The sequence below is a fragment of the Nerophis lumbriciformis genome, linkage group LG19, assembly GCF_033978685.3.
Source record: "Nerophis lumbriciformis linkage group LG19, RoL_Nlum_v2.1, whole genome shotgun sequence".
In the NCBI taxonomy this organism is placed as follows: domain Eukaryota; kingdom Metazoa; phylum Chordata; class Actinopteri; order Syngnathiformes; family Syngnathidae; genus Nerophis; species Nerophis lumbriciformis.
This window is the reverse complement of record NC_084566.2, coordinates 24586026-24603596: the sequence shown is the minus strand read 5'-3', so window position 1 is coordinate 24603596 and position 17571 is coordinate 24586026. Positions and strand designations below refer to the sequence as shown.

The 17571-nt window shown below is 40.1% G+C and overlaps 1 protein-coding gene across 1 annotated transcript; it reads right to left on the bottom strand.

The window, feature by feature from the left end:
- Positions 1 to 9022: 9022 nt before the first annotated feature.
- Positions 9023 to 17361, bottom strand: cavin4a (caveolae associated protein 4a). The gene is made up of 2 exons (XM_061979158.2): positions 16400 to 17361; positions 9023 to 11251 (listed from the first exon to the last, which is right to left on the bottom strand). Exons 1-2 carry the CDS (start codon positions 16796 to 16798, stop codon positions 10676 to 10678), a joined length of 975 nt encoding a protein of 324 aa, XP_061835142.1. The 5' UTR covers positions 16799 to 17361; the 3' UTR covers positions 9023 to 10675.
- Positions 17362 to 17571: the final 210 nt, after the last annotated feature.

The window sequence follows — 17571 nt, the reverse complement described above, 5'->3', positions numbered from 1 at the left end:
AATTTTAAATCAAAAAATAAAATTAGGGCCGTTTTTCGATTTTTATTTATTTTATTTTATTTATTTATTTTATTTATTTATTTAGGCGTTGGACACGCCTTCCTACTTCCATTTTGTCCGCGATAAGGGGAGAGGTAGGCGTCCATGCGACGACAGAAAAGTGCATTTATTGTTTCGGTAAGAACTTAAGTTCACTATTTCTTGTTTTGTACTATTTTATTTGTGTAGGGCAGGGGTGTCCAAAGTGCGGCCTGGGGGCCATTTGCGGCCCGCAGGTCATTTTTTAACGGCCCCACGCCACATTCTAAAAATACGACAAAAAAAACAAACAAACATAAAAAGTAGTTTTAAAGAGCAACCAGGTGAAATGTAACAATGAAATGTTGCAATGTTTACTCTAATAACACAAAGCTGCCATGCAAGCTGTTTCCTTCTTTAAAAAATAATAATGAATCAAAATCAATGTCACTATGAATTATTGACCTTGTCAAGGCTCCAATTACATCACATTAAATATTCCACTCTGAGATATTCTTTGGGGAAAGTGTTGCATATTTTGTGTTTGCCATATAAACTAAGCTGTTTTTTTTTAAAGAAGGGCCTAAAACAAACAAACAAAAAACATAAACAACAATACAATTTATAATTGACGGATAGATCTGAAGTTAATCTCGAGATTATTGTGTTAAAAGTAAACAATAAAAAAAAAAAAAAATTTTTTTTTTAACTCTTTTCAGTATGATTTGTTTTTAAGTGTCATTGCTCAAAAAATAATAATGAATTAAAATCAATGTTGTTATGAGTTATTGACCTTTTTAAAGCTCCAACTTTTAATCTCAAATATTCCACTTAAAAATTTTATTGGGTGAAAATATTACATATTTGTGTTTTTTTCCATAAAAAACAGGGTTTTCTTTGACAAAAAGAGCATACAACTTAAATGTTTAAAAACGTTACATTGACAGATAGACCTAATGTTGATCTAGAGATTTAAACCTTAAATAATAATAATAATAATAATACTGAATAATGACACATTTTTAATATTTTCTTTTTTACCAAAACCCTTTGGAGTCCCCGGGATCAAGCCTGAGTGGAGGCCTAAATGTATAGTTTTTATACATACATTGTATTGGTTTTTAAAATAAAAAATACCAAAATGGCCCCTGCTTGCTTTGATTTTTCAGCGTGCGGCCCTAAGTGGAAAAAGTTTGGACACCCCTGGTGTAGGGGCTCGACGATGACAGACACGTTTTGACAACAATTGTATTTCCTGTATTGTCAGTCACTAAAGTGCAGCTGAGCAGCAACCCCTGGTGGCGGTCCATCCATTTTCTACCGGTTGTCCCTTTTGGGGTCGCAGGGGGTGCTGGAGCCTATCTCAGTCGTGTTCATTAAATACACAACGCAGGGGAAGAGACCACCGGTTACATTTGCACACAAAAGTATCGGATCGGTATCGCCGATACCAGCCTGAATTTGACTCGTTATAGGATCGGAAAGAAAATCAGTTGTATCACACTCACTATAGCTGAGACCGCACCGTCTTCATCCTGGAATGGACTATCTTCTTCTTCAAACACATAGTAAAATACATCTAACATCTGAAAATCGGCACAGACTTGGTGAGCTTTATTATAGATTAAACGAGTATAGGAGGAAAAAGTTCTCCTCTTTTCCCTTCACCTTATTCTATTTTTTATTTTTTATTAAATCAACATAAAAAACACAAGATACACTTACAATTAGTGCACCAACCAAAAAAAACTCCCTCCCCCATTTACACCCATTCCCAAAAAAGGGTTGTTATTTCTGTTATTAATATTCTGGTTCCTACATTATATATCAATATATATCAATACAGTCTGCAAGGGATACAGTCTGTAAGCACACATGATTGTGCGTGCTGCTGGTCCACTAATAGTACTAACCTTTAACAGTTAATTTTACTCATTTTCATTCATTACTAGTTTCTATGTAACTGTTAGGGCTGCGAATCTTTGGGTGTCCCACGATTCGATTCAATATTGATTCTTGGGGTCATGATTCGATTATAAATCGATTTTTTCGATTCAACACGATTCCCGATTCAAAACAATTCTCTATTCATTCAATACATAGGATTTCAGCAGGATCTACTCCAGTCTGCTGACATGCAACATGCAAGCAGAGTAGTAGATTTTTGTAAAAAGCTTTTATAATTGTAAAGGACAATGTTTTATCAACTGATTGCAATAATGTAAATTTGTTTGAACTATTAAATGAACCAAAAATATGACTCATTTTATCTTTGTGAAAATATTGGACACAGTGTGTTGTCAAGCTTATGAGATGTGATGCAAGTGTAAGACACTATTCTTTTTTTTTAGTTTTTATAAATGTCTAATGATAATGTCAATGAGGGATTTGTAATCACTGCTATGTTGAAATTGTTACTAATATTGATACTGTTGTTGATAATATTCATTTTTGTTTCACTACTTTTGGATTGTTCTGTGTCTTGTTTGTGTCTCCTCTCAATTGCTCTGTTTATTGCAGTTCTGAGTGTTGCTGGGTCAGGTTTGGTTTTGGAATTGGATTGCTTTGTATTATTTTGTTGGATTGATTAATAAAAAATATAAAAAATAAAAATCGATTTTTGAAAAATGAGAATCAATACTGAATTGTGCAACGTGAGAGTCGCGATTTGAATTCGAATCGATTTTTTTTCCCCAGACCCCTAGTAACTGTTTTTGTTGGAATAATTGTTTGTAAGTTATCACAAAAGAAACATTATATTACATTATGTTCCTGATGAGAAGATGAAGGCTGTCTTTCGAGGCCTAACAAGAGGAAGAAGGCTCGTAAAACTCCACTGTGATTTCAACACGGACAGATGGAAGGATCTGCTCAACTTCCAGAGGAACTCTCTTTGAAGTGTTAAACGAACTCTCTTTGAAGTCAACGCTATTTACGACCTGCTGCCCTTTTGAAGCAACTGTGGTCAGGAGACGGGAGGGGTTATCCATTGTCCTCCAACACCTGCCCCAGTTGGATCCAGGAAGAGCCCAGCCCGAGACATCCTCTTCTTGGACTTCAATGAGACCGAAAACAATGACTGTTTTACATACTTCCCATTCCTGCTGTGACATGTGTTGGTGCGTGAACATTGAACATCTGAATTAAAGAGGAGACGAAAACCTTCTTCATGAGAGCGTGGTGCAGGACTGTACAGAGAGTGCAGTGGCCATGTCTCTCCTCAATATTGAGTCCAAATTGAATTCTGTCTCTGTTTGATTCCTTGCCTTTTGTCTTGTTTAATAGATGTCCTCAGTGTTTGAACGTGACAGTTTTTATATTGTTTTACTTTCTTTTTTATTCAAGAAAATGTTTTATTTATTAATGTTTATTCTATTTGTTTGCTAACATTGACTAGAAACCAAAGAGCATATTACCGTATTTTTCGGAGTATAAGTCGCACCGGAGTATAAGTCGAACCTGCCGAAAATGTATAATAAAGAAGGAAAAAAAACATATATAAATCGCACTGGAGCCCGGCCAAACTATGAAAAAACTGCGACTTATAGTCCAAAAAATACGGTAAGTGGTGTAGTGGAATTTCTGACTTTTGAACTATATTTCGTGTCTGTCAAGAATGTCTGCTCGTTTCATTTCTCGTCTATTCTAAACCACCATAGGACCAGATGTAGGTAAACGATGAATATGGAGTCGCTCTGACCATTCTACAAAATGTTTTGATTGTCTATCACAGGGTTCGGCAACCCACGGCTCTAGAGCCGCATGCGGCTCTTTAGCGCCGCCCTCGTGGCTCTCTGGAGCTTTGTAAAAAATGTATGAAAAATGGAAAAAGATGAGGGGGACATTTTTTATTTTTTGTTTTATTTTTGGTTTATGTAGGAGGACAAACATGACACAAGCCTCCCTAATTGTTACAAAGCACAGTTTATATTAAACATGCATTACTGATTCGAGTATTTGGCGAGCGCCGTTTTGTCCTACTAATTTTGGCGGTCCTTGAACTCACCGTAGTTTATTTACATGTCTAACTTTCTCCGACTTTCTCGGACGTGTTTTATGCCACTTCTTTTTCTGTCTCATTTTGTCCACCAAACTTTTAACGTTGTGCATGAAAGGTGAGTTTTGTTGACGTTATTGACTTGTGTGGAGTGCTAATCAGACATATTTAGTCACTGCACGACTGCAAGCTAATCGATGCTAACATGCTATTTAGGCTAGCTATATGTACATATTGCATCATTATGCCTCATTTGTAGCTATATTTGAGGTCATTTAGTTTCCTTTAAGTCTTCTTAATTCAATTTATATCTCAAGACACACTATCTGTATGTAATATGGCTTTTAATTGTTTTAATTTTTGCGGTTCCACACAGATTTGTTTTTGTATTTTTGGTCTAATATGGCTCTTTCAACATTTTGGGTTGCCGACCCCTGGTCTATCACGACTAAGGGATTCAAGGATGTTGCAGAACAAACAGGTCGAAAACAACAGGACCTTGATGCATGAAGGAAACAGATAAAATGGCCAAGAGACACGGGCTATGTGTGATTGCTTGATTCTTGTGTCCTCCGGGGGTCGTTTGTCTGTCTGCACGGGCAACTCAATCCAACTTTGTACTTTTCGACTATGGGTAAATAAACCTTTTGTACTAAACTCACTTTTGTTGCTGTTTAAGCTTCGGACAATCCACTACAGTGGAAAGCTGCAGAATGTTCTCGTTGATGTCAATAAAATGAAAGAAAAGTTCCACTCTAAAACATTTTATTCACCATATTTGTCATGACCACCAGGAGGCGGTCAGAGCGCACTCTTTGAAGTACAGTATACTTTGTACTTTGTTGCCGAGTGTGTCAATATAGTACTGTCCCGCATCAATTACTGTCATTGTACATTTGCCTAAAAGAATACTGTAATATTTACCCTCTTTTTTTCCCCTAATGTTGAATTGCAACCTCTCAAATGAGTCCCCTCCCCTTCCACCGTGGAGCCAAGATGGCGACAATTGAGTGTGCTGAGTGTCCGTCGGTGCACACTCACCGTTGTGAATGTTATCCAGGTACTGACCGTGTGCTGCGTTTGAACATACTTCCAAGTGTGACTTAAAACACCAAGTGCGAGTATAAAAGTGACTTAAAGGCCTACTGAAACCCACTACTACCGACCACGCAGTCTGATAGTTTATATATCAATGAGGAAATCTTAACATTGCAACACATGCCAATACGGCCGGGTTAACTTATAAAGTGCACTTTTTTTTTCTTTTTCTTTTTCTTTTTTATAGATAAGATAAATAAATATTTTCTTGGATAAAAAGGAAAGTAAAACAATATAAAAAATAATTACATAAGGGAGAAAAAATAGTAATTAAATGAAAATGTTAGTGGACCAGCAGCACAAACAATCAAGTGTGCTTCAGGGACTGTGTTGTGTCCCTTGCAGAAGTGTTGTCCATTTTGTGGGAACCAGAATATTGATAGCAGAAAGAAACAACCCCTTTTGTGTGAGTGGGTGTGTATGACTGTGAATGGGGGAGGGAGGTTTTTTTTGGGGGGGGGGGGTTGATGCACTAGTTGAAAGTGTATCGTGTGTTTTTTTCTATGTTGATTTAATTAAAAAAATATATAAATAAATAAAAAAAGTGCAATTTTAAATTTCCCGGGAAACTTCCGGTTGAAAATGTCTAGGTATGATGACGTTTGCGCGTGACGTCAAGGGTTGAAGCGGAAGTATTCGGACACCTTTGTATCCCAATACCAATGTTGTAGTAGTGTTTATATCCGTAAAAGCAGACTCCAGAGACTTGTAAACTTCACACAGCTTCCTTTACTCGTGCTTGTTAATCCACACTGTTAATCCCCACAACACACTCAACGGCGCTCCCTCTGGACGCTATGTGATATTGTACTTAACATCTGTACAACCAACAGCTCTGTTTTCGCGAAATTCCACAGTATTCTGGACATCTGTGTTGGTGAATCTTTTGCAATTTGTTCAATTAACAATGGAGACTGCAAAGAAGAAAGCTGTGTGTGGGACCGTGCATTAGCGGCTGGCTGCAGCAACACAACCAGGAGGACTTTGAGTTGGCTAGCAGACGCGCTACCGTGACTACAGCTTTGGCTTCCAAACATTTGATCGCTTGCCCGTACGTGCGTGTCGCTATGTGCATGTCACGTACGTAACTTTGGGGAAATATATGTTTCTTGCCGATTCTGATGGCGGCCGAGGTGTCGTCGAAAGCTACAACGCCCGCCGCCGCACCGCTGTCCTCACCTTGACTTCCTCCTTCACCGGGCCGCCGACCGCATCGATGATCGGGTGAAGTCCTTCGTCGCGCCGTCGATCGCTGGAACGCAGGTGAGCACCGGTGTTGATGAGCAGATGAGAGCTGGCGTAGGTGGAGAGCTAATGTTTTTAGCATAGCTCTGTCGAGGTCCCGTAGCTAAGTTAGCTTCAATGGCGTCGTTAGCAACAGCATTGCTAGGCTTCGACAGGCGGCACAGCATTAACCGTGTAGTTACAGGTCCAGAGTTTGGTAGTATTGTTGATATTCTGTCTATCCTTCCAGTCAGGGGCTTATTTCTTTTGTTTCTATCTGCATTTAAGCACGATGCTATCATGTTAGCCCTGTAGCTAAAGTGCTTCGCCGATGTATAGTCGTGGAGATAAAAATCACTGTGAATGTCCATTTTGCGTTCTCGACTCTCATTTTCAAGAGGATATAGTATCCGAGGTGGTTTAAAATACAAATCCGTGATCCACAATAGAAAAAGGAGAAAGTGTGGAATCCAATGAGCCCTTGTACCTAAGTTACGGTCAGAGCGAAAAAAGATACGTCCTGCACTGCACTCTAGTCCTTCACTCTCACTTTCCTCATCCACGAATCTTTCATCCTCGCGCAAATTAATGGGGTAATCGTCGCTTTCTCGGTCCGAATCGCTCTCGCTGCTGGTGTAAACAATGGGGAAATGCAGTGTTGGGTTAGTTACTGAAAACCAGTAACTAGTTACAGTTACTAGTTACTTTATTTCAAAAGTAACTCAGTTACTAACTCAGTTACTTAAACCAAAAAGTAATGCGTTACTGTGAAAAGTAACTATTTAGTTACTTATATATATATTTTTTAATTTTTTTAAGGCCCCATAATGCCCTTTTAGCCTTCATTTTAGTACTGTTATTGCACTGGAGAATAATACAATCTGTTCTTCAACTTGACATGCATTTGCATCACTGAACTCTGCTAAGCAATGTGCTCTACATACAACACACAAAGACAAAGATATGTTTTAAAGGGCCAATTTGTTTCAGACCAGAACAAATTGACAAAACTATTTTAAATAGCTGCAACTTAACATACATAAGTAACAAACAGCATAATAACAACATAGCTGTAAAACAAGAAAGGCACACACTACATACATAAAGCCTAACCAGGCGTTTTCTCAAGGAATTATGAAATAAAATCATGTCTGAAGCCCAGAACACTCTACACATTTCCCCACTTAGTTTAGAGAAAAGGAAATATTAGCCTGGCCCACTAGTATCCCTCTCTAGGTTTGTGAACTTTATAGTCTAAACATTTAGAGTGATGTGATAATCAAACACTCTAAAAGTTTAAAATGAAAGAGTATATAAGAGAATTGACAGAGTGTGTGTACCTTCACGTGTGCAGTGCCTCGTTAAAATCCAGCCGCTGTTGGAGGTGGAGGTGAGTGTGTCTCTTTACTAGCTTCGTCGAAGCATGTTGTTTTTGTCGCTGTTTCAGCATATTTGAAACTTACATTCAGCTAAAATGTTCTTTTCTTTGTGGTCGATAAAAGAAACGTACTGAAAATATCTCCATTTTAAGAAACTCGGCTTCGGGGTTCGCCATGACGTCTTGATAGTAGACACAGACACGCCCCCTCCCACACACACACACACACACACACACACACACACGCACACACACACACGTACACACAGATAGCGCGCGGCGCGCCTCTTTTTTGTCGCCTCTTCAGCAGCGACACTCAGATCTTCTCAGTTTCTAGCCGATACTACATAAAAAATAACGCAGTAACGCATCATGTAGTAACGGTAACGGAGTTACTGAATATAAAAAATAACGCGTTAGATTACTAGTTACCGCCGATAGTAACGGCGTTACAGTAACGCGTTACTTTGTAACGCGTTAGTCCCAACACTGGGGAAATGTGAGGAGACTTTCAACTTGTGACATACTTGCCAACCCTCCCGAATTTTCCGGGAGACTCCCGAAATTCAGCGCCTCTCCCGAAAACCTCCCGGGACAAATATTATCCCGAAAATCTCCCGATTTTCAGCCGGAGCTGGAGGCCACGCCCCCTCCAGCTTCATGCGGACCTGAGTGAGGACAGCCTTTTTTCACGACGGGAGGACAACAGGGTGACAAGAACTAAATCATCCAGACTAGAGATAAATTGTATTATTATGTTTATCTTACCTAAAAATAAATATATTTATTAATTAAAAAAAAAATAAAAAAAAAAATACATTTTTACTATATTTTGCTAAAAACATCAAAATGATTTGTATTTTTATTTTTTATTTATATTTTATCCAGCCATAGAATTATACATTAAAATAAACGTATTTGAAATAATTAATTTTAAATTATCATAATAATTCATTTAAAATGACCATATTTAATTATTAAAATAATTGCTTGTTTATCAACAACTTTAGCATTTTATTCATTACATTTTGAAGCTCTCAGAAGTCAAGTTATGTTATATTCCTTAATATTTATTTATGCAAGTTTGAAGAATCAATTATCCAAACACAGTGTTGTTTGCATATTTTCAGGATGCATATATATATATATATATATATATATATATATATATATATATATATATATATATATATATGTATGAAATACTTGACTTGGTGAATTCTAGCTGTCAATATACTCCTCCCCTCTTAACCACGCCCCCAACCATGCCCTGACCACGCCCCTACCCCCCTACCTCCCGAAATCGGAAGTCTCAAGGTTGGCAAGTATGACTTGTGACGTCACACTACTTCCGGTACAGGCAAGGCTCTTTTTTTTATCAGCGACCAAAAGTTGCAAACTTTATCGTCGATGTTCTATACTAAATCCTTTCAGCAAAAATATGGCAATATCGCGAAATGATCATGTATGACACATAGAATGGATCTGCTATCCCCGTTTAAATAAAACAATTTCACTTCAGTAGGCCTTTAAGTGTTTAAGTACACAGGTTTAGACACCCCCTTTGTGTAAAAAGCCAAACTCTCGTCATCTTACCGTGTGACACAGATGGGCCCTGTCACGCCAAATTTCTTCCCTCCTACAACCCCCCCATCTACTTCTGGGGTCATGTTTCCTCTTACGTCATTGACAGCGATCGATAGCACTTCGGCTTTGACTGCCCGTCGCTGGAAGGATACTTCGTCTTTGACAGCTGCTGGAATCTGAAGAAATCGATTAACACGATAAAAAAAAAAAAATCTATTCCTTCTCATTTCTCTTTTGCAAATATTGTTCTTTGTAGTTTTGTTACTTAACTATTTTCATTGTAAATATGTGCAGTGCTATTTACATTATGGACAAACAATTGGGCATATACTTATTAGGCAGCTTCAATTATACCTCAACTGATAATTGGCTCATTACGGAAAGTGACTTGACACGGAGGGCAAAGTTTATAATTGTAGAGAATTCAAAGTCATGTCAGGGTTATTATCACGGTTGTTGGCAATTATTTTTATTATTTGCTAAAAACTGCTCCTACTCACGTCTCAATATTGGGCTACCACGGACCAGCCGCATACAGTAAAAGGTATGTTCTTACTCCAAGTTAGAGTGAATCTCAGTAAATCGTGTTTGCCAACAATATCAACCTAAAACCCATCCGTCTGAAAGAAAAATGAACCCTGAAGTAATGTTGACCCGTGGAAAACGAATCAAAAATCGTTTAATTCTCCGTCCTGTACGTTAGTCAAATGTGCAATGAGTATTTGTTCACATATGCATTCCCAAAGTAACACGATTTATGGGAAACATGAGTGCTGACGTAAAAACAACGAATGAAACTAAAAAAATTTAAGTTGACATAAATGTCATTTTAATTTAGTTCACTTACACAGAGAACTAAAACAACTGAATTTAACAAATGAATTTAGTTTTAATAAAGTTTGATAATGTTGATTGATAATGAATTAATAGAATAGAACTAACTTATTGTACACTGTTATTCATTTCCGCATGTGTCCACGAGTCAAATGTGCATTCAGTCAGGAATATCCTCAAGTTAATTTGTCCGATTAATACAGACGTTTTGTTAACGCTATATTATAAAAAAAAATTAAAAAGAACAATTTACAAACACAAGCTATGGGATGACGTGAGAGGAAACGTGACCCCGGAAGTAAAGGGGGGGGGGGGAGAAATTTGGCGTGACAGCCCCAGCCACGAAGCAAGCTGCACTCTAACTGTCAATCATGAGGTCACACCCCCCTGTCTTAATGTTTTTAATTAGAATATTTTTCATGAATATTGTCCAGTCACGGCAATCCTAAAAGTAGCCAGCAGGTGGCGTGAGAAAGTGGTGCTGTGTTTAGTCCCCATGACGACAAGGACACCAGCAGGCGTCAATCTTCTTTGGTCGATTACTCCTGGTCTACTGCGCCCTCCTTCACCGGCACCGCTTTCTTGGTGTCGGAGACCACTTCGCTGTAGGCCACTCCCTGGGCCTGGGCATCCTCCTGGGCCTCCTCCTGGGCCTCCTCCTGGGCCTCCTCCTGGGCCACCTCCTGGCCCTCGGCGACGGCGCGCTCCTTCTTGGTCTTGATGCGGAAGGTGTCCTTAGCGGGGGCCTTCTTGGCGATGTTCTCCTTGAGGCGTTCTCCGCTCTGCTTGAGGCGTTCTCCCGCCTGGTGCATCTTCTCGCGCCGCTCGGGGGGCATGACCTTCTCTCCCAGGTGGTGGAACTTGGTGCCCAGGTTGTCTTTGGTCTTGCTCATGTTCTCCTTGGAGAAGGCGGCCTTGAGGGTCTCTGAGCTCTTCACCATTGACTTCTTAAAGCGGGCCGCTCGCGAGGGGTCCGCCTCTTCCATGCTCAGGTACTCCTCGTCCGAGGAGAGGTCGGCCGGAACGTCGTAGGCGTCGGCCTCCAGCTCCAGAGCCTCCAGGCCCACCGCCTTTGGACCCTTGGTGATCGCTACTGACGGAACCTCAGCGTCCCCCTGAAGACATCATCATCATCATCATCATAAGAGATCTTCTATAGCAGGTATTCTCAAACAGTTGCATGTATGCAACACGGGCGCCATCTAGTGGTGCGCCAAAAAAATCACAATTTGATATTCAAACAGTGTTACTGTTCAAAATGTGTGTAATGTTACAGTGGCCAAAAATATTCAATATACTTTGTAAAAAAAAAAACTGCCTTGATTTTAATTAATACTTAGACGCAGTATGCTACTGTATTTTAATGTTGGTCATTACAGTGGTAATTCTTTTTCTGATATCATACTTGGTGAAAAAAGTTTGAAAACCTATATGTATTATTTTATTTCATCTCTAAACTGCCATCTACAGGCCACAATGGACATTACAGCAAAACCTTGCCTCAGAGGAAGTGATCGCTATGACGACCACAGCCGTCCCTCGCCACATCGCGCTTCCAATATTGAGGCTTCATCACATCACATTTGTTTTTTGGCATATTGTACAACATTTTGAGGTGGATTAATTAACGCATATCATATTTTGCTTATGGTGAAGATTTACATCCAACTTGGAGAAGGCAAACCACCAAGTTTAATTAAATAGTGGTATTTCAGTTTGAGCACATAATAAGATAAGGCCCCTTAGTTTGATATCCGCAGGTGGATTGGATCACTTCTCGTAGGAAAAGAGGCTCTAATTGGGACTTTGGAATGCAAAAGTGATAGCCCTGTCCTTGAGAAGAGACTACCTGTCTTGCTTAACGCCAACATTTAAGTTAAAGTACCACTGATAGTCACACACACACTTGGTGTGGTGAAATTACTCTCTGCATTTGATCCATCCCCTTGTTCCAGACCCTGGGAGGTGAGGTGAGCAGCAGCGGTGGCCACACCCGGGAGTCATTTTTGGTGATTTAACCCCCAATTCCAACCCTTGATGCTGAGTGCCAAGCAGGGAGGTAATGGGTCCCATTTTTTTTATAGTCTTTGGTATGACTTAGCCGGGGTTTGAACTCACAACCTACCGATCTCAGGGCGGACACTCTAACCACTAAGCCACTGAGCCAAAACTGATGTTTTGGCTTCTCCAAGATAGGAGAGACATATCTTTTTGACTTCGTCCCCCAGGCGCTGCAGCCCTGAATAATGAGTAAAGCGTCTCCGACGTCTCTTTTGATCCAGCCGCACTGCCGTGTCGTCCTTCTGCTTGGACGAGGATGACAAGACCAGAAATACACTTCAATTTCCAACCTAAATTAAGCATTTTCAAGCATAAAAATGGCTTAATAAACTAAAAATATCACTACGGCAGCAAACCTATCAGAGCACGCTGTTTTAGTATGGTGGCCACTGATTGGCCCAGGCAGCATTAGTATATTGAATTGTGGGCTTTGTACCGAGGATGTCGTTGTGGCTTGTGCAGCCCTTTGAGACACTTGTGATTTAGGGCTATATAAATAAAGATTGATTGATAAAGATTGAAAAGAATGTAAAGGTGACAAAAGGGTGTTCTTTCATGTCTAGGGGGATCTCATAATGTTGGAAAATATATTTAGAAGGTCGTAACCAGTTTTTTTTATGCTCCAGCAAGGAAAATAGTTTATGTATAATTAATTAATCCTATTTTAGGGAAATTAATTGATCGCGATCATGTCTGGAACCAATTAAAAGCGATAAATGAGGGATTACTGTACATCAGGGGTGTCCAAAGTGCGGCCCGGGGGCCATTTGCGGCCCGCAGATAATTGTTTACCGGCCCGCCACACATTCTGGAAATACTATTGTAAAAATAAAAAAGAACATTAAAAAAAGTACAATGAGGTGAAATGTAACGAGAAAAAGTTGCAATGTTGACACAAAAGCTGCCATGCAGGCTGTTTTTTTTATATTTTGTCTTTCTTTATTTTTCTTTTTTTGCCATTGTTTAAAAAATAAAAAATAAATGACAAAAAGTCCATGTTATAATGAATTATTTTCAGGGCTCCAATTACTTCAAATATTTCTCTTTAAATGTTGTTTGTGGTAAATATTGTATATATTGTGTAGTAGCCATATAAACCACATCAAAGTTTTCTTTGACAAAAGCGTATAAAACAAACAAAATAATAGTTCCAGCATAAAATCGACAGATATATCTGAAGTTGATCTCGTAACTTAAGTGTTGAAAGTAAAAGAAAAACCTAATAAAAATGTATCACTTAATGAGTGGGGCACCTTTTGGATCCCAAATATATTTAGTGATTTTTTATTTATCTTTTCACTGTGATTACTCAAAAATATGAAAGAATTAAAATCAATGTGTCCTGCAATATTGATCTTTTAGGGCTCTAATTACTAAATACTGCATATTTCAGTTTTACTATAAAAATAAAAAAAAGAAGCTGTTTTTGACAGAAAAGCCATAAAACATTTTTATTTTTATTACTTTATATCAACTTGAAGTTGATATAGAGATTTACTGTAAGCGTTAAATAATTTAAAAAAATAATAATCTGACTTATTTTTAACATTTTAATGACTGAGACCCTTTATGGTCCCCGGGAAACCCTAAAGGTAAAATATATTAAAAAATCCATATATTTTGTTATGGTTTCAAAATGAAAAATATCAAAATGGCCCCCACATGCTTTAATTTTTCCGTGTGCGGCCCTCGGTGGAAAAAGTTTGGACACCCCTGCTGTACATTCATGCGGCTTTGTTTCAGGAGTAAATTCTAAACAGGCAGCATCTTTGTGAGAGGCCTTGACATGTTATCAGTTAGCTTTGACGAGCTACCCAGCAGGCACGAGACATTGACACAACGTTGATAATACAAACATGTCCAACAATGTCGCAAAATGGTTGTATTTGTAAATGGGTATTTTCTAATTCAGACAGCATCTATGTCCAATGTTGGATCCACGTTGTTGGTTGGGAAATGACCAAATGTCAATGGTCAAATCAACGTCAGAACCCAACTAGGGCTGCAACAACTAATCGATTAAAATTGATTATAAAAATAGTTGCCGATTAATTTAGTCATCGATTCGTTGGATCTATGCTCTGCGCATAGGGTTTTTTTTTTGTTTTTTTTAAATAAACCTTTATTTATAAACTGCAACATTTACAAACAGCTGAGAAACAATAATCAAAATAAGTATGGTGCCAGTATGCTGTTTTTTCCCCCAATAAAATACTGGATAGGATAGAAATGTAGTTTGTCTCTTTTATCCGATTATTAATCAATTAATCGAAGTAATAATCGACAGATTAATCGATTATCAAATTAATCGTTAGTTGCAGCCCTAAACCCAACATTGATTCAACGTTGTCAAAAAGAATGTTGTTTCAACGTTATGTTTGAGTTGCTCAACGTCAGGACCTAAACAAGTTCTTAAAGGGGAACATTATCACCAGACCTATGTAAGCGTCAATATATACCTTGATGTTGCAGAAAAAAGACCATATATTTTTTTAACCGATTTTCTAACTCTAAATGGGTGAATTTTGGCGAATTAAACGCCTTTCTATTATTCGCTCTCGGAGCTATGACGTCACAACGCGACGTCACATCGGGAAGCAATCCGCCATTTTCTCAAACACCGAGTCAAATCAGCTCTGTTATTTTCCGTTTTTTCGACTGTTTTCCGTACCTTGGAGACATCATGCCTCGTCGGTGTGTTGTCGGAGGGTGTAACAACACGAACAGGGACGGATTCAAGTTGCACCAGTGGCCCAAAGATGCGAAAGTGGCAAGAAATTGGACGTTTGTTCCGCACACTTTACAGACGAAAGCTATGCTACGACAGAGATGGCAAGAATGTGTGGATATCCTGCGACACTCAAAGCAGATGCATTTCCAACTGGACTGGACAGATCAGCTTTCAGGAAAAGAGAGCGGATGAGGGTATGTCTACAAAATATGTTAATTGATGAAAATTGGGCTGTCTGCACTCTCAAAGTGCATGTTGTTGCCAAATGTATTTCATATGCTGTAAACCTAGTTCATAGTTGTTAGTTTCCTTTAATGCCAAACAAACACATACCAATCGTTGGTTAGAAGGCGATCGCCGAATTCGTCCTCGCTTTCTCCCGTTTCGCTGGCTGTCGTGTCGTTTTCGTCGGTTTCGCTTGCATACGGTTCAAACCGATATGGCTCAATAGCTTCAGTTTCTTCTTCAATTTTGTTTTCGCTACCTGCCTCCACACTACAACCATCCGTTTCAATACATGCGTAATCTGTTGAATCGCTTAAGCCACTGAAATCCGAGTCTGAATCCGAGCTAATGTCGCTATACCTTGCTGTTCTAACCGCCATGTTTGTTTGTATCGGCATCACTGTGTGACGTCACAGGAAAATGGACGGGACTTTGAAGCTTTTTTTAGGGATATTGCGTGATGAGTAAAATTTTGAAAAAAACTTCGAAAAATAAAATAAGCCACTGGGAACTGATTTTTAATGGTTTTAACCCTTCTGGAATTGTGATAATGTTCCCCTTTAACGTCGTTTTAATGTCTTGTGCCTGCTGGCTCATGGTAGATTTGACATGCTAACGGCGATGAAGCTAGTTGACCGCTGGCCAGACGATTGTTTACTTTAGTTTTGTGAATAAACTTGTTGCTAATTCGAGCTAAGTGTCCCGATCTGTGATTGGCTGCGGTGATGCTGGCAGACAGGTGACGGGGGCCGGGGGGAGGGGGGGGGGGGTCTGTCATAGTGATCTGCGAATAGAACTTGATGTCAAAAATACACAGCAGCTGTCAACTTTACTCTTGTTGGTTGTTTCCATGTCAACCACGTTTAAGTAGAAAAACATCAAACTAGAACTTGGCTTGGTGGATTAGAGTCCTCATCCAAGGTCTAAACGTTCTCATTTCAATCCTTTTCAGGAAGCGTTTAAAAACAGGTCACCAAATTATGTCGTTTTTGAAGAACAGGCGAACTTTGACCTATGAAAGATGTTTTCAACTAGCTCGCGAACATTGGAGGGAAGCTTCTCCGATCTCTAATGTAGAATGTGAGAAGAATGAGAACTTCGAAAAACTTCTTTCTAGGCAACGACATGACTTCCTGTCTTTTATAATATGACACCGGCCGCCTCTGCAGGGTTCTCCTGGACTTGGACATGAAGGAAACCTCGGTTAGCTGGGCTTTTGTTTGGGGAAAGGACAAAGGGAGCTTACCTGGTAGATGACCACTCTGAACTTGTTCCTGGTGAGCAGCTGGTCCTGGGCGCTCTCCACCTTCTTGACGCGCACGTTCTGCTTGTCCACGCGCGCTCGCACTTCCTTGACGTTGGCGCTGACCTTGCGCGTCTTCTGCAGGAGTTTGTCCACGCAGGCGCTGGCGTCTGCGTGGTCCTTGGCCAGCTTCAGGACGTCCCCCTGGACGCTCCTGATGCTGTCGTCCAGCTCCAGCTGCCGCTCCTCCATGCGGCGCTGGCCCGCCTGCACGTTGTCGATGATGCCGGCCACGCGCTCCAGCAGCGACAGGATGCTGAGGGCGCTGATGGGGTTCCCGTCCTCGTCCTCCATCCCCGCGATCTCCAGCTTCTCCTGAACGCCGTACTTCACCTGATCCATCCTGCTTGCTGCTCAAAGCTCGCCTGCTTTTAGGAATGAGCGGCCGGGAGAGTCCGCCGCAACGACCTGCCTGGTCGGGCCGCGAGGAACGGGGAGGACTCCGCCCCAGCGCCCCAACCCTCGTTAAAAAAGGGAACGCGATGCGGGCTTGGCTAAAAATACAAATCTGTAAGGAGACACTTTAGGAATGATGGACATCCAAACCCATGTCCTACTAAAGCTAGCTCGCTAGCTAGCAGCTGACTAAATGTATGTCAACTATTTCACTTAAGACTCCCCAAGAGACCAGTTGATTTATTCTAGAATATTTGTCTTCTAAAAGGACGTCTTGTTCTTCTCTTTGCCTGCTCGCTGCTTAGACTTAGACTGTACAGCAAGCTGTGGCCAAAGGTCATGTGACCAACACGTCACCTAGCAACACCACACACACACACACAATTAGACACCCAGATTTAGCACGATGCGCCCCCCAGAGGAATAAAAGCATTTGGGGACCTCTTCTTTACACAGCAGGGGGCGGAGTCTACTCACATCTAACAGGTAGAGCAGGGGTGTCAAAGTCATTTTAGATCGGGGGCCACATGGAGAAAAATCTACTCCCTAGAACAGGGGTGTCCAAACTTTTTCCACCGAGGGCCGCACACGGAAAAATTAAAGCATGTGGGGGCCATTTTGACATTTTTCATTTTCAAACCATGACAAAATATATGGATTTTATATATATATTTTTCCTTTAGGGGTCCCGGGGACCATAAAGGGTCTCAGTCATTAAA